The sequence below is a fragment of the Mirounga leonina genome, unplaced genomic scaffold (assembly GCF_011800145.1).
Source record: "Mirounga leonina isolate KUSES-001 unplaced genomic scaffold, KU_Mleo_1.0 Mir_115, whole genome shotgun sequence".
In the NCBI taxonomy this organism is placed as follows: Eukaryota; Metazoa; Chordata; class Mammalia; order Carnivora; family Phocidae; genus Mirounga; species Mirounga leonina.
The window spans coordinates 59491868-59518056 of NW_023270268.1; the positions used below are offsets into that span (position 1 = coordinate 59491868).

A 26189-nucleotide genomic window follows, 5' to 3' on the forward strand; every position below is an offset into this window, starting at 1 on the left:
TTAATTATTTCTCTTCAGCAACCACTGACACAACATTTCTACATTTAAAAATTTATTTTAAGGTAATTGTACAAGTACACAAAGAGCTAAAATGGTCATTATAACTTATTTTACCATATCGAGAATTAGAAACAAAATATCCATCAATAAAATTCTGATTAAGTAAATCATGGCATACAGAGTATTATGCAACAGTTACAAATGATATATACCTGTATTTATATGGAAAGTTGTCGATGACAGAATCTAAGCAAAAATGTTACAAATAGCTTGTATAGTGTCACTCCATTTACGCTTGTGTTTGTGCAACTGTGTCTATTGAAAAACATGTACCAACACATTAACACTGATTATCTCTAGATGGTTGAATTAGGTTATTTTCATTTTCTTCTTGGTTAACTTTTTGTTACACAAAATCATGTAAAATAATCATTATATTATTCTTATAATATAGTTATCTCCACTATGAAAAACAAATTTTTTTCTTCTCTGACCTTATTTGATTTATCAAATCAGCCCCTTTACTATTTTAAACACTATGTCTTTCAAAGTAGACAATCAAAAGGTATTTTTATAGACGATTTTTCCCTTTCAGAGTAGAAAAGTAAAAAATACATCAAAATTTGAAGGTTCAAATAAAAAGCACATATAACAACATAGTCAATGAGAATTATATTAAGATACATGCTACAAAGAGAGTATATAAATAAAATCTTGGAAATATTAATGAAACTGATGTAACATGAACAAAGGTAAGGAAAAATATTTCAAAGAGAACATTATTTAGTAAAAAATCCAATTCCAATTGGAAGATGGCATGTGATACCTTGACATTAGGAATCATACTGTTATAAAGAATGAATAATCAGGAGAGTTCCTGCGCTGGAAAAAAATGAAGTAAAATAATAAAATTGGATGCTGTCAATAAAGATACATGATTGAAATTTATTATCTCACATTTTATTTTCAGTGAAAAGCAATTGGAAGTCTCTACAAGATTCTGAGTAATAAAATTAATAAATCAAATAGTTTTTGTTGTTTTTTTTTAAAAGATTTTATTTATTTATTTGACAGAGACACAGGGAGAGAGGGAATACAAGCAGGGGGAATGGGAGAGGGAGAAGCAGGCTTCCCGCAGAGCAGAGAGCCCGATGCGGGGCTCGATCCCAGGATCCTGGGATCATGACCTGAGCTGAAGGCAGACGCTTAATGACTGAGCCACCCAGGCGCCCCAATCAAATAGTTTTAAAAGGATGATATTCCTCAAGAGATTCTGGGAAATGTAAAGCAGAGACAGTATGTGCCTCAGTCATCCAATCTTCAATGTCTAGAATATGGGTGCAAAAATCATCAAGGAAAAGTAAAAACAAGAAATATCCCTTCGGACAGGAAAAAAAAAAAAATCAATTCTCCCCCTTAAGTTCATAGCAGTCCTTGAACTGGATTTTTTCAAGACACAAAAAAGTTCTTTACTTTTCTATCTCATAGATCCTCTTGCTTTATGTATAAATACAGTTCAATAAAGGAACAGTTGTCCTGACAAAAATTTTCTGCCAGGAGCGGGGGAGCTGAAAGCATCCAATTCTCCATTCATTTGACAATCCGAATTTACACTGGAGACAAACACAAATCTCCCCCAGTGCTCAAGTCAGGGTTCTATAAATATTAAACCACTTACCCCTGGTTGTACAGTGAATGCTCCTTTGAGGGGTTACAGCAAACTGTTATCCTAATGCTAACAGTTTTTGAACACTGCATTTATATTCACAGAGAATGGAGATAAATAAAATAAATTTGGCTTCATTTTATAACATTCATTTTATAAAAATGGCTGTACCTGCTTTTGCTGCATGTAAGTTCTGTTTCTCGTTGTCATCTTGATGTCCAGTTCTCCGTTGATTTAAAGCTTCCTGAAAGGACTGGGCAGAAGCTTCTTCATCAAATGACCCTTCACAGAGGAGCCTATCTTTTGGATTTGAACACTCTGCTCTTTTTGTGGTTGGAACTTCTACCTAAACCAATTAAAAGTGCATCTAAGTGTGCTTTACTAAATTTCCCATATCTTAAAATACAGGTAGCATTAATTATTAGGCATTTTGAATCATACACTACTTTTTAACTTAAAAGTGGAATGTTTTAAATTTGTACTTACGCATATGCTTTACTGATTTCTTTAAAACCGTATCAACAATTAGAAATGGTCACTTCAAAAATTATTAAAACTAGAGCCTGCATGACTGAGGATTTATCATCATGTTATTCACCAGTGTTCCCCAGGGGAAGTGGCAATAGTTGTGAATCTAATCCCCCTACTTCTCCAATCTGCTCAGCAGAGAGAGCAGGGTTTTTTTTTGTTGTTGTTGTTGTTTTAATATTTGAATCTGATCATGTCACTCCTATGTTCAAAACCCTCCAATGACTCTATGAAACCCCCAGTTCCTACTAGGACCTACAAGGCCCTACAGACCTTGTACTCCCCTATCTTTTTACTTCACTTCCTTCAATTCCCCTCTTGTTCACTGGGCTCCAGCCAAATTTACATTCTTGTAGTGCTGGGAGCCCACGAAGCACATTCTCACACGAGGGCCCTGCACTAGCCATATCCAATACCTGAAGTGACCCTCCTCCATATTTTCACATAGCTACTCCATTCATTTCAGGTGGTCTGTGTACAACCGTCATCTACTCAGAGAGTAGGTCATGACCCCACAAATATAGCCCCTTTACCCCCCACCTTCCATTCCCTTACCTGCTATATTTTTCTCCGAATAACATCTCTGTAAATTTACTCTATGTGTTTATTTGTGTATTGCCTGTCTCTCCCCATTAGAACGTAATGAGATCAGGGGTTTTGTCTTTTTCCTCAGTGCCAAGAGCAGCACCTGGCACAAAGTAGGTGCTCATTAAAAGTTAGCTGAATAAATGAACAAATTAATTAATGCATATGAAGCAGCGCATGCTTCTTGGCATAACGATAGGAGGAAAGGATGAATTCAGTACAAAATATAGATCCACTGTGAACGCACAGAAGAAAATAAAGGTAGGATTTGGCAGTTATCCACTAGATCAGAGAAAACGGCCAAATTAGGAAAATAAAGCAAAATAAAGTCCACACCAATGCTGAATTAGCGATGTGGATTTACCTACACTGATCAAATTGATAAATCTCCATTGTGTATCTTCTAGATACAAAAGTAGAATCCTCTATGTTGACCCCTTAATTGCAAAATAAACAGGCAGACTGTTAGAGTACAATTGAGAAAAGAGCATTAAATATGTGTGCAAAGTTTTGAATATAAACAAAAGCATCTGGGAATGTGAAGTCACTGGGCCAGCTGCTGGCCACAGAAACATAGGTTTAAAAGTCCACAATAGGAACAGGTGCAAGAAACAGGTTATTTAACGCAGATAAACAAGAATTCTATGGGTAAAAAGTGGCAGGGACAGTATTACAGAGAGAGGGAATGGTATATATGCTAAAACATGGAGTCAAACAGCACAGTGGCATGGAGCCCTTAGTAGTTTGCACTGCAATCATGAAAAGTGGGATATGAGAAAATATAAAGGGTAAAAGATAATCTGGGCCCGATCATGAAGGATACTGCCCACCATACAGAGGAAATTAGACTTACACATAATGGAAACTCAAAGCCACTGAAGGCTCCTATACAGTAGTGTGGGAGAAAAAGAAATTAAGGAATAGTGAGTTTGGATGCAAAGACACCAGTTAAAACATTACAGCTAACTGCTAATATCTAACAACATTACAAACGCATGACGTATACACACACAAGGTATATGCATACATGTATGCAAAACAATATTTTTCAAAATTACTCTTTATACTCTAGTTTGTACTGGCAAAAGATTGAAATAAAGTAAATGTTGGTCAGTGGAAATTTCAAATTTTCAAATTTAAATTTTTATATTTTAAAGTCATTTCATATCTAATAAATAGGGTGTTTTATAACCACTACATAGAATGAGAAGGCTATAGAATGTACTTATATGAATATCAAAACTATTGTTAAGTATAAAAAGCATATTTGCAGAGCAGCGTTTAATATTAACATTTGTGTAAAGAAATACATACATACAAAACTGGAATTATTATTGACTTCTAGAAAGGGAGAGAATGAAATCCACGTTCTGTGTTATGAACCTTTTGCACTTCAAGAAAAAGCTAATTTCCATATTTGGAAGAGCAATAAGGATAGAAGGGACCAAATATTCAAGCTAGTTTTTAGACAGTAGACTGCATGAGACATGGTAACTAACTGGATGTGCAGAGGAAGAAGAGAAAGGACTACAGAAAATAACGATTCTTGGCTCACCTGAAAAGCAAGAAGATAGGCTGTCACCAACAGTGACATCTATAGGTTTTAGAGGAGAGGTAGATTTGGTTTGAAAATACTAAGTTTTAGGGGCACCTGGATGGCTCAGTCAGTTAAGTGGCCAACTCTTGTTTTGGCTCAGGTCATGATCTCAAGGTCATGGAATCGAACCCCATGTTGGGCTCTGCACTGGGCATGGAGCCTGCTTAAGATTTTCTCTCTCCCTCTCCCTTTGTCCTTCCCCCTCCACTCATGCTCTCTCTCAAAAGAAGAAAGAACGAAAGAAAGAAAGAAAAAGAAAGAAAGAAAGAAAGAAAGAAAGAAAGAAAGAAAGAGAAAGAAAGGAAGGAAGAAAGGAAGAAAAAAGAAAGAAGGAAGAAGAGAGAAGAAAAAGAAGAAGAAAGAAAGAATGAAAGAAAAAGAAAGAAGAAAGAAAGAAAGAAGAAAAGAAAAGAAAAGAAAAGAAAAGAAGAAAATGCTGAGTTTGTGGGAAGGTATTTATAGGTATCCAGTAATCAACATGATGTGTGTATGTATGTATGCTGCACTGATGAAGAAACACTGAAAACTCAGTGCTTAATACAAAATGGTTTAAGTATGCAGCGATTCCAGCAGGTCTCCAGAGTAGCTCCTTTCCAACCAATGAATCAGAGATATAAAACATCTGCCTTTATAGCTATGCTTTTGGAATACTTGGCTTCCTCACAGCAGTGGCAGGATAGGGAAAGTCAGAGGACTGGACATTGGCTTTTAAATGTTTGAGCCCAGAACTGTCATATGCCACTTCCACTCAGAGCCTAACATGACTCTACCCGGTTCTGAAAGGAATAGGAAATTTGAAAGAGCACATGGAATCCAGTGGATAATATTCATTATCCTTCTAAGCCACATGATATCCCCATTTTCTAGAAGAAAGGATACATTTTAACAAACTCACCCAGTGCTTCTGATGCTTACTTATTACAGTTGGAGAGCCACTGCTCTTTGGCACTGAATACAGGTGCTCACCTAAGGGTTGATAGCAGTGACATCCAACAAGAATATTCACACCACAGTGACTTAGCAGTTGTTAAAACCACTGGACCTGTGGACCCACCCAAAGAGAGGCTGAATTTGGTCATGTGTGTTTCTTTAATGATTTTCCAGTTGGTTCTGATGTGCACTCCTGGATAAAACCACTGAATTAACAGTTTTTAAGTTAGGACAAGAAGTAGAGAGGGTCTATATAGCATATACAGTCACCTATGGGGACAAAAGGCAGCATTTATTGTAGGGATTAAAAGCACAGGCAAAGATGTAAGCTTTCTAGTAGGGCTAGTTACTAAATTCCTCTCTGCCCTTGTCATCTGTTAAATAGAGTAATAATAATGTGAAACTTATATGGTTATTGTGATTATTGGACATGATAAGGCAATTAAGGATTAAGCACAATGCCTAGTGTTAGGTGTTTAACAAGTGTTAGCTGTTAATTTATCACTATTTTCACTGATAAGATAAATTAGATAAAATGGCAGGCAGGAAGGAGAAACCCTTAAAACCACAGCCTCTGTATAGCGGCTAAAAGCAAATAATTTGGAGTCATAAAGTCTGGGTTCAAATCTAAGTTTCATTCATACCTTGGGCAATTTATAAAAACTGATCTTTGTCACTAATTTTCTCATCTGGAAAAGGAAGAGAAAAATTAAGAGAGGACCGAAAGAGATAATACATGTAAAATATGTAGGACCATGTCTGGCACAGAGTCAGTTTTCAACACATTATTATTATAATAATGAGGCCATAACTCATTCAGGGATTCTTCACAATCACCCTTAACAGGTCCATTAGAAAGTGAAATCCATGTAAAAACACTGGCTTTCCTGAACAATTGAAGCATAGTTTCTTTGCTGGAAAGAGGTCCTACGAGCATAATCCATGTTTTCTTCTTTGCTCCGTGAGCATGGGTTAGGAACTCAAGAAACTGAAGTTCAAGCTTGACCCTGTCACCAAGTAACAAGTTGTGTGACTTCAGTCAAGTTTGTTACTATTTCTGAACTACAGTGGAAAGGTGAGTGGCATCTAAAAGAATGAGGATTAATTACATAGATCAAAATTCGAGGAAGCTTGTCTCTTGCTAAAGAATCCATACAACAAGTCTATTACAAAATATAGACATGAGCTGATGAAAGCTTATCTAGCACATCTTGGGATCAGTAGTCAATCTGAATAACGACCAGAATTTGGTGTAAATCCAATTTTAAATAACTGTAAAATTGCCTGTCACCTAAAACAAAAAAACAAAACAAAACAAAAACTTGGCAAGGTTTTGTATTTTTAGCCTCTCTGAAATTCTGACTAAAATAAAATTGTTATATTGCATTGTGTTAAATTTTTTTCTTGTTTCTCCCAAATATTCATTCATTTCCTGAAATGGTAGCAATGCCCAGAAAACAACATGGTCAAACAATCATTCACACACACACACACACACAAAAACAGTCTTCAGTGGAATCAAAGCAGTCTCCTTAAAAGGATTTTTACAGTCAAGATGTTTTTGAGTCATAAAAAATAAAATTCAAATATTAAACAACAATGTGATAAAATAATCTATAAAACTCTATAGCTCTAGTTAAGTCTATGAATGACAGTCTCCATGATCATGTATGACAGAAAATGTCTACTCTATTTTCCTTAGCTTACCCCAGAGTTGCTCCCCTGTAGAAGAAGAGATTTGGGTTTATTCTGACTTTTACTAATCTCTTTTGTAGAATGATTATCCCCTCTGGGTTCATCTGGATTAACTTCCTTGATAAACCGATGGGCAACATCCAATACATTGGATAATATTTGAGATTTTGCCTGTGAAAAAAGAAACAAAATATTTCTAAAAAGACTAATATGTCAGTCTAAGTAACTTAGATACATTAAATCATATTTTTATTATTCTATGATTACTAAAATCCAATACATTTTATTTAATATTTCAAAATACAAATTGACATTTATATCAACCAACATAATAGTGATAGCTGCCAGCTATCGAGGAGCTGGTTTGGTCTCATACTACCCCAAGCATCTTAAAAACATATTTAATCTTCAAGTCAACTCGAAAACATTACTATTTTTGTCTCTGTTATAAGGATAAAGAAATGAAAGCTCTGATGGTTTAAATAACTTATGCCTGGTCACATGGTGAGTGGGTGGCAGAACTGGGAAATCACCCCAGGTGTGTATAATTCTAATGACTCATAGCCTTTCCACTATGTTAACCCCAAATAGATAGATGTGTTATTTTTGTACAACATAGCTAAAGAACTAAATATAGCTGATCTAGTATGAGCCTGAATAAGCAGTAATGAGTATCCTTGATGATAGAACATCTTTAGAAAGCATTAACTATTCAAAAGTGCACATCAGGAAGTGCCTCTTACCTGTAGGTTCCTAGTAAATTCCAAGTTGTTCCTCATTTAGTATCTTTGCTCATGAGTTTCACTTACCAGGGAAGCCTTCCCTCCTCTACCATTTTCTTTGCCTGGCAGACTCCTACTTCTCCTTCTAGATTCATCCCAAATTACTCCCACAGGTGTGTAGGAACCTTTCTTTGTCCTCTTCACGCTGGCTGTGTGAGGGGCCCATCCTCTGTACCCTCTTCATACCCAAATTAGATCTCTAGTAGCCCATACAATATTGATTGTACATCACCTTTTGGTGTCTATCTATTCCTTTTTTTTTTTTAAGTCTAGAAGCTTTATTGATACTTTGCTTTTACAGTTCACCATATAAGTTCAAATAAGTTAAAAATCTTGTCTTCTTAAATCTTTCTATGGCTACCATAGTGCCTGGCATATAACATATGGTAAAAATAAGGTGGTGGGGAGGGAGAGGAAGAACTGAAGAATTAAATGACTGAGAAAAAGAATTCAAAAAACCTCTCCGCGTGCCTTCAGAGTAGCTGAAAAGGAAAAGGCAACTCTTGGAAAGGGCCTGTTCTTTGAGGGGTCTCCTATCAGCAACTATTCTGATCTGCCCTAGGACTCTGCAGGATTCTGGGTCCCATTTGAGCTTGAACCAAACAACCTACAGGGTGAAACTCTGAAAACCTGATATAAGAAAGACAAGCAGTAAGTCGTACTCCTTTAGCAAATGTCCTCAAGACAGAGAATAACTTCAGCAGGGATTAGAAATAATTATTTTGTACTTTCTCATGGAAATATTCATATTTTTAAATTTTAATCTAGTTACCTAAATAACTAGATTACACTGAAACTTGTTACACTGATCTGTTAAGATTCACTGCAACCTCATTCTGGAATAAACCAGTGAAGATCAAATTAATTAGTATTATTTCATGCTGAATTAATGAATTATCTACGAAAAATGACTAATGTGATCTATGCACATTTATATATATATATATATGTATGCACAGATATCAGTGATATCTGCTTTAAATTTTCCCAGTGATCTATATAATCTATATATCATTATTTCTATATCTATAACCTATATAATCGTTATTTTTAAGAGAAATTCAAGCCAATGGTAATGCTTTACCAAAACAAATATTTTTTTTTTAAACAGAGTAGTCCAATATAAGCCTGATTTTAAATTCCCTAGAGTAGAGATCTATTGATTTCTAAGGTGGTTAGAAGGTCTAGTTTCCATTTTACAGATTCTTAAAAGTAGTAAAAACAACAGTATTAATTTTTCATAAAATTATCAAGATAGAATTATTATTCAAATACATGTTGACTTACATAACACAAATCAAAGATTATTCCTGTCCTAAAATGAATTCTGCTATCAATGTTCCAATTAATTGTTACAACATTTTTAGATAGCATTTTAAGAGACTCTGAAATGGCACACACACAAAAATGATTCCATTTTTAAATTTACTGCTAAAATATATGATAAACATCATGGATAATTAATAAAATGAAATGCTATAACTGAATATCTTAAAGTTCTATTAATTTGGTATAAACAAAATGCCAATAAATGGGAATTTTCTTTCCTTAAACATCTTCCATTTAAATATTACTTTTCTTAAATTTTTTTTTAATTTAAAAAATATTACTTTTCTCAGTTGTAAGAATGTAAATACATTTTTCTTATTCTTAAAATAAGCATGCAAGGAAAGGGACAGATACTATGATCCCCATTACATAGACAAGGAAACTCAAGCTCATAAAGCTTAGGTCAAAGTCAGATGGATACAAAATATTGCAGCTTGAGTTAGAACCAAGATCTTCCTTCTCTCAGCCTAATTCCTTTTCCCTACTGAATTACACTAATATAGATAATGTGTTTTACTTTTGATTTCCTGAGACTTAAAATATATTAAATTTTATCTCCATAGATATGAACATTTTTCCTTCCTTTACAAAAAAATTGTAATTATATATACAATTAATTATATATATAATTGCTTATGCAGAGATTATATTGTTTAGTTTTTGTTTCTAACTATTCTGCTTATTTTCATGTTTTACTAGGCACTAGCAAATTGAAAGGAGAAACAGATTCTCCTTTTACTTGTCTCATCTACTGCCTGGTGAGGAGGCAAGTGAACTTTGCAAAAACAAAACAATTTTCCTTCCTTTACAAAAAAAGATGTAATTATATATATAACTAATTATATATATAATTGCTTATGCAGAGATTACATTGTTTAGTTTTGTTTCTAACTTATTCTGCTTATTTTCATGTTTGACTAGGCACTAGCAAATTGAAGGGAGAAACAGATTCTCCTTTTACTTGTCTCATCTACTACCTGGTGGGGAGGCAAGTGAACTTTGCAAAAACAAAGCTTCTGAACAACAAAATTAAAAGTATTCTATAAGAGTAAAATTCTAGAACACACTTAAAATATCTCTCTCTTAATTAAGAGGTATAAAATTTAACAAAATCATTAAGATTAGAAATTTACCACACTACTATAACTTACTATTTTAAAATACTTATAAGTTCCTAGGTATGTGAAAAATATATCATTTATGTGTTAATGATTTGCAACTTCCTATTCTCCAGATCCAATCTCCCATGCTTATTCCAGAGAAGAATCTATAATCTGGGTGGAGCTTATGATAGTTCAACAGAATGTGAAAAGTAGTAATGAATTTTACTTCTACTGGCAAGGTGGTAAGAAACTACCCCTTTTCCTGTTCAGCAAGCTTGCTAGATGGATGTACAGTGACCGTGGAAGTAACACATCTAAGATGGTGGTGCTACACATTAAAGTCCCCAAATCAAGAGGGAAGGAGATGTTTAAAACAGAGATGTCTTAGGAACATCCATGTTGAAATCTAGGTGAGTAAAAATTAAACTTTTACTGTTTTAAGCCAATGATATTTGGGGGTTCTTCTTCTACTTCAGCAAGCATTACCCTAATACATAGCCTCATATTTGGAACTATTCCTAACTGGATATTCTGTTTCACTGAGGGGAAAAAAATGTTTTAAGGGCATTTCCTATTAAAAACACACATAAACATATTATTATTTCTATGCCTTGCCAAAGTTTTCCTCTCTACCTGGAAAGGGTAGCTTTCCTGTTATAATTCTATTTATCATTTTAGGCCCAGATCAAGTGTTATCCAGTTCTAATGTATCTCAATGGCATTATAAAAAATAGCTCAGAAGGGCAAATTATTTAATCTCTCTGAAACAAGTTTTCTTCTTCAACTAACTGCACCAAAATTTACATATTTTCTTTTTTGCTGTTGTTTTGTTTTATGTGGCCTTATAATTCCTTGCTTACATCAGTACTAGAGCTTTGCTCCTCAATGTGTAATCTATATATCAGCAGCAGCAGCATCAACTGGAAACTTGTTAAAAATACAAAATCTCGGGGCGCCGGGGTGGCTCAGTCGTTAAGTGTCTGCCTTCGGCTCAGGTCATGATCCCAGGATCCTGGGATCAAGCCCCGCATCAGGCTCCCTGCTCTGCGGGAGGCCTGCTTCTCCCTCTCCCACTCCTCCTGCTTGTGTTCCCTCTCTCGCTGTGTCTCTCTTTGTCAAATAAATAAATAAAATCTTTAAAAAAAAATACAAAATCTCAGGTCCCACTCAGAACCACTGAATCAGAATCTGCAGCTTACCATGTAATTTGAATGTTCATTAAGGTTTAAGAATCATGTGTCATACCTTTCAGTTTCATTACAATTGGTTGAATACATCTGTCTTCCCTTTCATGATTATGAATTCCTTGAGAGAGGGGACCATGCCTTATTCTAATTTATCCATGTTTTTTATCACCTTCTTTTGCCTCTCCTCCCTGCAGCCCTATCCTTCACACTTTGCAACTAGAACATTGCTTGACACTGGTTAAGTACTTGACAAATGTTGGTTGAATCAAATATCACTGACTTACTGACATAAAGATGTGGTATATATATACAATGGAATATTATGCAGCCATCAAAAGGAATGAGATCTTGCCATTTGTAACGACGTGGATGAAACTGGAGGGTATTATGTTGAGCGAAATAAGTCAAACAGAGAAAGACATGTATCATATGATCTCACTGATATGAGGAATTCTTAATCGCAGGAAACAAACTGAGGGTTGCTGGAGTGGGGGGTGGGGTGGGAGGGATGGGGTGACTGGGTGATAGACACTGGGGAGGGTATGTGCTCTGGTAAGCACTGTGAATTGTGCAAGACTGTTGAATCTCAGATCTGTACCTCTGAAACAAATAATGCAATATATGTTAAAAAAAAAAAAAAAGAAGAAGAAGAAGAAGAAGAAGGTAGCAGGAGGGGAAGAATGAAGTGGGGGAAATCAGAGGGGTAGACGAACCATGAGAGATGATGGACTCTGAAAAACAAACTGAGGGTTCTAGAGGGGAGGGGGGTGGGAGGATGGGTTGGAACACTACATCTAAAACTAATGATGTAATGTATGGGGATTAACATAAGAATAACAAATAATAATAATAAAAAAAACAAAATAAAATAAAAATAAAAATTCTATTTAAACATTCCTTCCCTATACCCAAGCTATCTAAGTCAGACAGGACCAATGGCATTGTTAATAATAGCATAAAAGGGAAAAGGGAAAATCACTTACCTTTCTAAGCCTATAAAATGAAGACAATATCTACCTTACAGAGATGTTGTGAAAAATATACATCCTGTATGAAAATCACCTACCAAATTGATGACACAAAGCACTGCATCCAAATGGTTGCTACCATTTTATCTATATCACAATATACTACTTCTCTGTAAGAGAAATAGTTCAAATATCCCAAAAATAGGATTCCTATTCAATTCAGTAGACAGAGGTACAACATCTGACTATGGTATAGAGAAAACATCAGTAAATAATTCTATCCCCATAAAACAAATGTTAGACTGGATAAATTTTTAAAAAATATTTCAGGGCTCTGAAATCAACCAAAAGCTAACAAGAAGTTGAGAAGTATTTACTCAAGAAAAACGACTATGACATTACTGAAGAGCAGCAAAAATCTATGGCTCTTTCTTAGATCTCCTTTCCCAAGTTGGTCAATGTTACTAGGGCAACACTGAACAAGGAGTGTACTTGATTGCTGGCAGAGGGCAGAATCTTAAAATTATAGTGGCATTATCAGTGAACTAGCAAATTTGGTTATAAATGAATGGGGAAAATGTACAGCTATGACAGCCTGAGGCTTTGGTCCCAATTAGGGTGAGCAGTGGACTAGTCAAAACATTTAATGGGATGATTCTGAAAAGGAGAGAGTTATAGAGGGGCTGCTTAAAAAATGGAAATCATAAAAATGAACCAAATGAAAATTCTTGATTATAACCTAAATAGATTATGAAATATTTGAAATGGAAAAAAAATTCAGTGTACTTGAAGAAAGAGATAAATTATCTAATTTGAAAAGTAAAAAGTAAAAGTTTAAAGAAAGTGAAAACAGCCTTACAGACCTACAGGACCACATCAAGCATCTCACATACATTTAGTGAGAGTATCAGAGAAAAATGAGAAGAAAAATATATATGAAAAAAAGATGGTTCCAAACTTAAAAATTATTACTTTAGAAATCCAAGAAGCTCAACAAGCCCCAAGAAAGATAAATATAATATACAGAGATCCATACCAAGACAACTCATAACCAAACTACTGAAAGTCAAAGATAAACAGAAAATCTTGAAAGGAATGAGAAAAATTACTCATCACATATAAGAAAGAGCACATAAATATGAATAACAAACTGATTTTGTATCTGAAAAAAATTGAGACCAAAAAGCAATAGAATGACACAAAGTGCTAAAAGGAAAAAACTGCCAAAAATAAATCTATATTAGGAAAACTGTCCTTCAAAAATGAAATCAAACATAAAGATACTCCCAAATAGATAAAGTAAGAGATAATTCATTACCAGTAGATCGGCCTTAACAAGTACTAAAGAAAGGTTTTAAAGCTGAAAGGTATTAAATCCACCAGAAGGGGGAGCCTGGGTGGCTCAGTCTGCTAAGCATCGGCCTTCTGCTCGGGTCATGATCCCAGAATCGAGCCCCACATCGGGCTCCCTGCTCCGTGGGGAGCCTTGCTTCTCCCTCTCCCTCTGCCTGCCATTCCTCCCTGCTGGTGCTTGCTCTCTATCAAATAAATAAATAAAATCTTAAAAATACATACATACATACATACATACATACATACATACATACATACATAAATAAAATCCACCAGAAGAAAGATAGATCCCCAGAAACATAAATATATGGGTAAAAATAAAAGATATTTAAATATTTTGTTTTCTTTTTAATTTCTTTTAAAAACATAAAGCTATATATAGCAATAACATTGACACTATATTGTGGATTTATAACATTGATATATAATATATAACCTACACAAAGGAATGGAGAGAAAATAGAGTTAAAATAAAGCCAAGTTATAATATTTTACCACAGTCAGTATTAATGTGAAGTAAAGTGTTATAAGATGTATATTGTAATACCTAAAACAACCACTAAATAAATATGTGCATACACATGCGTGTGCACGCATACACACACACCCAAAAAAGTAATTTCAATTGAATGATAAAAAAAATCTTTAACACAAAAGAAAGCAGTAAGGAAGGAAAAAAGAAACAAAAAAGATAAGGCATAGGAAAAACAAATAGCAACATGGAAGATGTAAATCCAATTACATCATTAATTACATTAAATATGAATGGACTAAACCCACCAATCGAGACAGAAATTGTCAGACTTGGTAAAAAAAATAAAAAGCAAAAAAACCCTGCAAGACCCAAATATATGCTGTTGATAAGAGCCTGACTTTAGATCCAAAGACAAATAGGTTAAAAGTAAAAAGATGAAAAATATATATCTTGAAATTAATAATCCTAAGAATGTTGGAGGGGCTATATTAATAAGACAAAAAAAAATAGGAAGAAGAGGAATATTTTATAATAATGAGTCAATATAAAAGGAAGCTATAGTTATATTTATGATCAATTATATCTATAACAATTACGTATGTAACAACAGAACCGCAAAATATTTCAATCCCTTCCTCAGAAATTAATGAAACAGCTAGGCAGAAAGTCAGTAAGGATTTAAAAAACTTGAAAACCACCATGAAGTAATTTAATCTAAGAGACAAAGAACCCTTGACCTCACAACAACAGAATATGAATTCTTTTCAAGCTCATATGGGACATTCTTTAAGATAGAATATATGCTGAAGTGCTAGGCCAAAAACAAACAAACAAACAAACAAAAAGGTAGACTATATGCTCCACATAAAATAAGTATTAATAAATTTGTAGGAATTGAAATCACAGAAAATACATTCTCTGGCCTCAATAACAACAAAAAATTAGAAATCAGCAACAAATAATTTGGGAAATCACAAAATATTTAGAAATTGAGCAACTTGCTCCTAAACAACCTTTGGATAAAAAAATAACTCACAAGGGATATTAGTAAATAATCTTGAATTGATTAGAAAGGAAGCATAACAAATCAAAATATATGATACAGTTAAAGCAGTGGTTAGACTGAAATTTATAGCTTCAAAAGGTTGTTTTGGAAAGGAAGAAGATCTAAAATCAATAATCTAGTCTAATCCTCACTCAAGAAAGTAGGGGAAAAAATCAAAGAAAAGAAGTCCAAAAGTAGGTAGGAATCAGAAAATAAAGATCAGAATCAATGAAATATAACAAAATTTTTTAAAAAATCAATAAAACTAAAATTGGGTTTGTTAAAAAGACTTGAAAATTTATAAACCTTTAGCTAAACTGACGCCAAAAAAGAAGAGTAAAATACAGATTAACAAAATCAATAATGAAAGAAAGAACATCAGTATAGACCTATAGATATTAGAGGATCATAAAGGAATCTAAAAACTTATGCCAATAAATTGGACAACTTAGATTGAATGGATAAATTCGATGAAAAACACAAATCACCTAAACTTACACATGAACTAATAGAAAATTAGAATAGAACAATAAGGTAAAGAAACTGAACTAATAATTCAAAATCTTTCCATGAAAAAAAATTCCAGACTCAGATTGTTTCACTGGTTAAGTCTACCCACTATTTAAGGAAGAAATTATACCAATCTAACACAAACATTTTCAGAAAAAAGAGAAAGAAATACTTCTAAATTCATTTTATGAGGCCAACACAACCCTGACACCAAAGCAGACAAGCACATTCCAGGAAAATAAAACTACAGACTAATATCCCACATGAACTTAGATGCAAAATTCCTTCACAAAATATTAGCAAATCTGTTCCCCCAAAACATAAATTATTAGTCATGACCAAGTGAAATTATATCCAATAATGCATTCTTTTTTTAAAAAAAAGATTTTATTTATTTTTTGAGAGAGAATGAGAGACAGAGAGCACGAGAGGGAAGAGGGCAGAGGGAGAAGCAGACCCCCTGCTGAGCAGGGAGCCCGATGTGGGACTCGATCCCGGGACTCCAGGATCATGACCTGAGCCGAAGGCAGTCGCTTAACCAACTGAGCCACCCAGGCGCCCCTCCAGTAATGCATTCTTAACCGGACATCTAAAAATCAAGTATTGTAAAAAGGCATATTAATAAGAGACAAAACAACATGATCATTTCAATAAAAACAGGGAAAAAGAAGCAGGGAATACAAAGGGACTTCCTCATGGTAAAAGCATCTATGAAAAACCTGTAGCAAACATCACAACTATTGGTAAAAAAGACTAAATGCTTTGCCCTTAATCGGGAACAAGGCCAGGATGTAAACACTTGCCACTTCTATTTAAATTTGACTGGTGGCTCTAGCTAACACAATAAGACAAGAAAAAAAAATTTAAAAGTATCTAGATTAAAAAGGAAGAAGTAAAACTGTTTTTTACTTGTAGAGGATATGATCCTGCATGTAGAAAATCCTAAGGTATCTAAAACAAACAAACAAACAAAAACAGCTACTATAATAAGTGAACTTATCAAGGTCACAAGACTCAAGATCAATACTCAAAAATCAATTTTATATATATACACTAGCAATGAACAACCCAAAACTAAAATTAAGAAAAGAAGTACCCACAGTAACTTCAAAAAGAATAAAATACTTATGAAAACATTTAACAAAAAAAGTATATGAATTTAAAACTAAAAAGTATAAAACATTGATGAGATAAATAAGATCTAAATAAATGGAACAAAATCATGTTATAGACTGAAAGACTCAATATTGTTAAGATGGCAATTTTCCCCAAATCCATCTGTATACTACACAAAATCTTTATCAAAATCGCATCAGGATATTTCTTTGTAACAACTGACAAGCTTACCCTATTATGTATATGGACACAATGAGATGTCATCTCACACCCATTAGGATGGCTACTATCAAGCAAACAAAGGATAACAAGTGTTGGTGAGCAGGGGGAGAAATTAGAACCCTTGTGCACTATTAATGGGATTGTAAAATAGTTAAGCTGCAGTTAAAAAAAAAAGGAATTTCCTCAAAAATTAAAAATAGATTTAACATATGATCTATCAATTCCATTTCTACATACATATTCAAAATAATTGAAAGTGGGCTCTCAAAGAAGTGTCTACATACCCATGCTCATAGAAGAACTGTTCACAGTAGCCAAGAGGTAGAAGTAACCCAAGCATTGATCAAGGTATGAATACATAAACTAAGTGTTCATAAATATGATCCATAAAATAAAAAATTGATAAATTAAGGCTTTGTAAGAACAAACTTAATCTGTGGATGCCATACATTCTATATCAAAATTCCATCAGGTTTTGCATTTCTTTGGGGTTTTTTATAATAATTGACAATCTTATCTTAAAATTTACAGCCTTATTCTAAAATGTATATGGAAATGCAAAAAATCTAGAATTAGTATTTTTTAAATTTCATGTAAAAAGCCAAGCTATCTGGATTAGGAGAAAATATTTGAAAATCATATATCTGATAAGGACTTACATCCAGAATGTATAAAGAATCCTTAAACCTCACTAACACAAAAACAAACCATGCAATTTTTTTTAAAAGGTTTATTTATTTATTTATTTGACAGCGAGAGCAGGAACACAAGCAGGGGGAGTGGGAGAGGGAGAAGCAGGCCTTCCGCAGAGCAGGGAGCCCGATGTGGGGCTCGATCCCAGGACCCTGAGATCATGACCTGAGCCGAAGGCAGACGCTTAACGACTGAGCCACCCAGGCGCCCCTAAAGCATGCAATTTTAAAATGGCCAAAAAATTTGAATCAACATGTCACCAAAGACATACAGATGGCTAATAAGCAAATGAAAAGATGTTCAACATCATTAGTCATTAAAGAAATGCAATTAGAACAACAATGAGTTATTATGACATAGATACTAGAATAGCTATAATGCAAAACACATTTGACAATACTAAGTTTTGGCAAGGATGTGGAGAAAATGAAACCCTCATATGCTGCTGGTGGGAAAGGTAAAATGTTACAGATATTTTAGAACACAGTTTGGTATCTCCTTAGAAAGCTAACAGATATTTACCTTGGGAGTCAACAATTCCATTCCCAGATATTTACCTCAAAGTGATGAAAACAGTCTATACACAAAGATCTGTACACAGATAAATATTCGTAACAGCACTATTCTATAGTGATGCAGGAAGCTACTTATCTATTATTTTTTAGTCCAAATTCCTTTTATGTTTTAGTCCAAACTTCAAAACACCAAAAGCCTAAACAATCTATATATCCATCAGTTGATGACTAGATAAACAAAAGATGATATATCCACACAATGGAATATTATTTAGCATTAATAAGGAATGAACTCCTACAAGGAACATGCAATAATGTGGAAGAACTTTATGGTAAGTGAAAGAAGTCAGACACAAAAGATTGCATAGGAATGATTCCATTTATATGAAATTTTTAGAGAAGATAAATCTATACCAACAGAAAGCAGACCAGTAGTTGCCTGGGGCTAGAAGTGGGAGCAGGGGTTGATTGCAAATAGTACCAGGCAGTTTTTTGTTGTGATGAAAATGTTCTAAAACTCAATTGTGGTGATTGTTGCACGGGTTTGTAAATTTACCTTAAAAAATCATTGAATTGTACACTTACAATGTGAATTCAGTGTGTAAATTAAACCTCAATAAAAAGAGTTTGGACTAAAAAATAAATCAATAGACAATTAGCTTCCTGCCTCACTAGGTCTAACTGCAGCGGAGACTTGTATTAAGGTGCATACTCAGTTTCCCATAATGTCCCCGTCTATGTTATTTCTCCCTGACCCACAGTAGTGCTCCACTCCGCCAGTCCCACCATGGGAGACACGATCAGTCAACATATTTCTGTCCTCTGGGCCATAGCTCATTGGACAAGAAGTAAGCACTTAGTCTTCATTGAATTCATGAGAACTTAGATTTGGAATCAAGAAAGCAACATTTGTTCTCTCTGTCACTGATGCTCTATAATCTAATTCATAATTTGTTAATTATAAGAAAAGAATAAAGTAGGTACAGAGGAAAAAAAAAATAAAGTTGGAAGTGGAAGAAGTCTGCCTTGGTTCTCAAGAGCTTTCCAATTTCCAGTCCTGGTTCTGAATATGACTCAGCTGCATCATCCCTACTCCCATACACCGGAAGACATCTTTGAGGCCTTTAGCAACAAGAAACAATTCTTTGTTCCAAACTAGTGCAAAGAGACCTAACTAATATAAGGATCAGTACTTCCTAACTGGGGCAAAGAAATGTGAAAGTGTGGGAAGGTGTTTTGGGTTTTCACACTCATTGTAGAGCATTACTGATATTTAATGGGTGATAACCAGGTTTAATGAGTATTCTGAAATCTGAGGAATGGTGTAGCTCAAGAAAAAAGTTCCTGCCCAAAATACTCAAGAGCATTCTTACTGAGAAATAGTTACATAGACCTAGCCTTCAATTAGCAACATTTTTTTAAAAATTATAGAAACCCAGTAAAAAATCATAATGCCACATATTAAAAAGTAACAAACAGACATTCCTTCCAATTAATGAGTAGTACTTCACAGGGGTAACCACTATTAACCGTTTGGTATATACCCCTGCAGTCTTTTGTCTCTGCTTAGATGGACACACCTAGATTTGCAACACAAAACATACTATCTTTCACTTAATAGTATACCAACTATCATCTTTAAGTAATAAGTAACCAGTGAACAAGAATGTTAAGGTTGTTACAAAACACTTAAAATAGATACCTATGCATATTAAGTATCAAACACTGTACCTTATCTATTAATAAGATATTATCAAATTTTAAAATTCAGAGATAATTATATTTCCAACTTCTAAATATGAAAATTTATATGTAACAGTACTAATAGGTAGCAACAGAAGGGGGGGGGGTACTGAAAATGAAGAAAATGACCTGTGCAATTTTCTACATGCTAAAAATGTTTAAAAATCAAACCGAAACAGCCTTCAAGGCAGATAGTAAATCATATATCTCACTGTAGGATAGAAGCTTAAACTAAAGCCAAAGAATGTGATTTACTGTCAGCATTTCCAGATTCTCCCCCCAATCCTTCACTACACTGTGTGATGGTAGGATTTCATCTGGTAACTGTTCTAAATTCTTACCTGAACTTTTTTCTCCCTAGAATGATATTATCTTTCAAATTACACTCTAGAAGAATTCATCACTCTGACAATGTATCATTAATCAAAAGTAAAGAGGGTTGATATTTTATAGCATTTTGGAGTGGATGGCACCTTGTAGAAGTTTAGGTCCAAGAGTAAAAGTTTTAGTTTAGTTAGAAAAACGATATACATGGGCGCCTGGGTGGCTCAGTTGGTTGAGCCACTGCCTTCAGCTCAGGTCATGATCCTGGAGTCCCTGGATCGAGTCCCACATGGGGCTCCCTGCTCTGCAGGGAGTCTGCTTCTCCCTCTGACCCTGCTCTCTCTCATTCTCTCTCTCAAATAAATAAATAAAAAATCTTTAAAAAAAAAACGATATACTTTCTGGTAGTGTCAGTGCTTCAGAACTCTAAATTCCATCATTATCCCAAACCCTGGCTATCCAGCAATAAATATTAATACTCATGTTGACAAAGCCATGCCTCCTTATGTGACCCAGAAGTTTCAACTCAAAGAAATTCACACATAATTTAGACCTATGTTACTTCCTAAATTCAGGAAAAAAAAAAAATGCTGGAATGTCTCTTTTCATAGTGTTAACTTCCATTGATTTTCCAGTTGCAAAATTTTAGAAGAGATTTATTGCAACCACAGGCTTTTATTAAAACCTATTATTTCATTTGTATTTGATAGGCAAATAGATACAGAAATACACACATATAAACACAGAGAAAAACTGTGTTAAGCAGAACTTAAGAACCATTATGAATTCATTGATTGCAGTGACTGTTGAATATAGGTAGAACTTGGATAGCTGTCAACTATAAAATTATTTCAGAAAGACCAAATTATGCACTAAGGGGAATTTAAAAATTATATATGTTATATGTTATATTATATATATATATATATTTTTTGGCCTGGCTTTTGAGAAAACACTTTCCTCCCGTATTGGGAATATTTCCCACGTACAGCTTGTTCGGGTTTCTTTGATGTGAATTACCTCATATGCAAATGGTAAATAGGGGAATGATGTCAGTAGAATTGTGGTGTTTTATTGATTATTAAGTTTCTCTTTTCCAGCAACTTACTGTTTTGAGACAATCATGGGTAAGCTGTCTCACAATTAAAACCCAAACCTTAGCAATATAGGAAGACCTTAGGTAAAAAGCTGAAAATAATAAAGCTTCCCCTTTGTGCAGAACTATTTTAATGGATTTAACAACCATGCATTCCACTTAGTGAAGCTATCTGGAAAAAATGTGAGTGCAGATGAAGAAGCTGATTTAAAACAATGGATTAATAAAGGAGGCAACAGTTTGATTCTGATTTTTCATTTTGATGGATTGATCTCTGTTAGAAGTGAACTGCTCCCAGGATCTACATCACAGAGAAGGAAGCACAAATCCTCAAGTTATGTATGTTAATGGTATGGAAGGATTGTTAACTGTTTTTGTTAGGGCTGTGGTTACAAAGTACCATAGGATTTGAGTGGCCTTCCCTAAACTCCTAAAATTATCATAGATCTAGGATAAGATGCAATAAGCCCATTGGGGCACCTGGGACACTCAGGAGGTTATATATATTATATATATATATATTATATATATATATATAATATATATATATATCTTCTATTTCTACACAAAATTGTTATTTTGCTTGTCTGATGAATCCATCTTTACAGATTATTTTAGTTCAAACTTGTTCCCTAAAAACAGGCTTTACCATAGAGTCAACTCTGCGTTTCCTATGAAAGTTGAAGAAGGAAATATCCATAAATGATTTTATCAAAGGTTTCATCTAGTGTTGGGAACAAAAGAAAGAGAAAAAAAAAGTTAACTTTAGGGCAACTAGAAAGGCAGAGAAGCGAAGATGGGAATTTCCATATAGTAGAAACTGGAAAAGAAAAACAATTTGGGTGAAAGTTCCCATATAAATACATGAAAAAACAGGAGAAAACTAAATATTTACAGGGTGAAAGAATGTTGCAACAAGGGAACTCACAACAGAATCATGTTTAAATACAGTTCTTATCATCATCTTTCTAAAAACAGATATGGTATTTGCATAAGTGGTACAAAAATATCAATGGTATAAAAAAACTGCTCATTGCAAGCTAGATAAAAATCAAATTCTGGAAGTGCAAAATTCATGTGGCTAAAATTTATTGCTTATTCTAGCATCATTTAAGTATAACTTTAAGTAGAACTTAAAGGACCCTTGGATTTACCTTACCTCTAAAAGTTTAATGAAAACCACAGATTTTATTAATCAAAGATTTATGTATTAGTATTCCCCCTTGACACATAAAGAGATAATAAAAATAAATGAGGACCTGGGCACATGCTCCTGATTATAAATGCAGTTTACGGAGACAGCAGTTCAAGACAGCTATGTAGGAGGATCCTGACCTCACCTCCCCCCACGGACACATCAAATCCACAGCTACATACAGATCAATTCCCTCTAAAAAAAGACCTGAAGATCTGAAAACTAGCTGAACAAAAGATAAAAGGACTACATTAAGACAGGTAGGAGAAACAGAGATGTACTGTTGCAAAATCCTCATCTCTGGCATGCTGACCCACTCCTGTAGTCTCACTACAGCCTGCAGGCTGGCCCCACCCACAAGCTTTCCCACCTACAAGCTGGTGGGCTTGTATCCTAGACTCATGCTCCCTGTGGCCCCAATGAAGTCAGAGAGCTTGCCCTGGTGCTAGGTTCTCCTATGGCCCTGCTGAAGCCAGTGGGTGGGTATGCACAGTCCACACAGGGGATGTCAAACACCTGGCTCTGGTGGCATGGCTCTGTGCTATAGAGCCTCATGGGACTAAAACAATCAAAGAGAAAGTTCTTGGCAGGCTATTAACCCTATAGCATTGCACAGAACAGACTCAAACATGGTCTTTTTGTGAAAAAGGCCTATTTACTTGTGCTGAAGCTTTAGCCTGAAAGGTAGGCTTCAGTTTACCACACATACAGAAGCTATGGAGGAGCTCTCAGGGAATGTAGGCTGGGGGATGCCAGCTTTGCACTCTCCCTGGACCTTGCTACAGCTCACTAGTATCTCCCAGAAAGGAGCTTATATACTCATCTAAAGCCTTGATTTTTACAACTGCCATGAAGGGGACAGCTCTGAATTGCCTGGTCTGGAGGCCAGCAGGATTGCAACTGTGGTTCCAAAGGACTATATATATTTGCATACTTAAAAGCTGCTGCTTGAGGGTATGGGTTCAGTAGGCCTGAAACTAGGTGCTGTCTGAGACCCCTCCCTTTGGAACATTGGCAGGGCTGGGAACAAACTCAACAACTGGGATTTATCAGGAACAAATCAGATTGCTTAGATAATCATGATGGTTCAAAAGAACCAAGAACTAAAGCAAGGTTGAACAATAAGGTTCCTCATCTACATAAGATCACTCAAGACTGGGAAAGGTAGCTGTTTCGCCTAATACACAGAAACAAACACAGAGAAAAAAGCAAGTTGAGGAAACAGAGGAATATGTTCCAAACAAAAAGAACAAGATAAAGCCACAGTAAAACACCCAATAGAACATAAATAAGTAATTTACCTGATAAAGAGTTCAAAGTAATAGTCATAAAGATGCTCACTAAATGCAGAAGAAGAATGGATGAACACATTGAAAATTCAACAAAGAAATAAAAAAAAAATAAGAAAGTATCGAACAGAACTCAAGAACTGAAGAATACAATAACTTAACTGAAAAATACAATAGAGGGGTTCAATAGGAGACTAGATAAGGAAGAAGAGTGGATTAGAAATCTGAAAGACAGGGCAGTGGAAACCACCCAAACAGAGCAACAAAAACAACAAATTAGAAAAGTAAAGATACCTTACAGGACACATACAACAACATCAAGCAGAATAACATTCACATTATGGGGTCTCTGAAGGAGAAGAGAAAGAAAAAAAAAAATGGCAGAAAGCTTATTTGAAGAAATAATATCTCAAAACTTCCCTAATCTGAGAATAAAACAGACATCTAGGTCCAGGAAGCACAGAGAGTTCCAAAAAAAAGATAAGTCCAAAAAAAAAAAAAACCTACACCAGACATACTATAATTAAAAGGTCAAAAGTTAAAGATAAAGAGAGAATCTTAAAAGCAGCAAGTGAAAAACAACTTGTTATGTACAAGGGAACCCCCAAAAGACTATCAACTACATTTTTAGCAGAAATTTATAGGCCAGAAGATAGTGTCATGATATATTCCAAATGCCCAAAGGAAAAAACTTCCAACCAAGAATATTCTAACCGGCAAGGCTATCATTCAGAATTGAAGGAGAGATAACAAGAGAAAGCAAATATATAATAAAGTTAGCAGACTAGCCACTTATAAAGCTAGCATAAAGGTTAAAAGATGAAAGTAGTAAAGTTAACTATAACTACAATAATTAGTTAAGATATACAGAAAATTTAAAAAATGTAAAATATAGCATCAAAAACATAAAATGTTATGGCAGGAGAGTAAAAATGCATAGTTTTTAGAATGCTTTCAAACTTAAGTTGCTATCAACTTAAAAAAGACTATGAAATATATATGTGTGCATATATAGAGAGAGATATATACATGCACATATATACACATATAGACTGTTACCTGTGAAACTCATGGTAAGTACAAAGCAAAAACCTATGGTAGAGATACAAAAGATAATGAAAAAGGAATCTAAACATAACACATAATCAAAACACAAAGGAAGAGAACAAGAGAAGAAGAAAGGAACAGAGAAAAACTACAAAAACAGCCAAAGAACAACCAAATGTCAATAAGCACATACTTATCAATAATTGCTCTAATGTAAATGGACTAAATCCTTCAATCAAAAGACATAGAATGATTGAATGGATTAAGAAAAGACCCATCTATATGTTGCCTACAAGAGACTCACTTTGGAACTAACAACATACACAGACTGAAAGTGAAGGAATAGAAAAAGATATTCCATGCAAATGGAAATGAAAAAAAAAAAAAAAAGTTGGTGTAGCTATACTTATATCAGATAAAACAGATGTTTAAACAAAAACTGTAATAAAATACAAAGAAAGGCATTACATAATAATAAAGAGAAAAATCCAACAAGAAAAGATAATATTTGTACATATTTATAAACCCAACATAGGATATATATATTTATATATTTATCTAAATATACATATATATATATTAACAGACCTAAAGGAAGAAATTAACAGTGATAAAATAATAGTAGGGGACTCTAATGCCCCACTTACACCAGTGGATAGGTCATCCAGATAGAAAATCAATAAGGAAACATCAGTCTTATATGAAACATTAGACTAGATACACCTAATAGATATACACAGAACATTCCATCCAACAGCAACAGGATAAATATTCTTCTCAAGTGCACATGGAACTTTCTCTAGGATAGATCACATGTTAGGCTACAAAATAAGTCTCAATAAATTTAAGAAGACTGAAATCATAACAGGCATTTTTTTCCCAACCAAGTGGTATAAAACTAGAAATCAATTACAAGAAAAAAAGCTGAAAAAAATCCCAAATATGTGGAGATTAAAAAGCATGCTACTGAACTGATGGGACAATAATAAAAATCAAAGAGAAACTAAAAAAATACCTTGAGACAAATGAAAATTGAAATAAATATTCCAAAATCTATGAGATGCAGCTAAAGTAGTCCTACGAGGAAAGTTCATAGTGAGCATAGTGAGGTGTACCTCAGGAAAAACAAAAATTATCAAATAAACAATCTTACTTTTATACCCAAAGGAACTAGAAAAAGAACAAAAGAAGCACAA

At 34.3% G+C, this 26189-nt stretch overlaps 1 protein-coding gene across 1 annotated transcript in view; it reads right to left on the reverse strand.

Moving 5' to 3' along the window:
- The window catches only part of ZBBX (zinc finger B-box domain containing), a 110243-nt gene that overhangs the window by 48147 nt on the left and 35907 nt on the right, over positions 1–26189 (reverse strand). Inside the window, 2 exon segments of the mRNA XM_034988738.1 lie at positions 1838–2012; positions 7014–7172. Of these exon segments, the coding sequence (XP_034844629.1) occupies positions 1838–2012; positions 7014–7172 (334 nt within the window).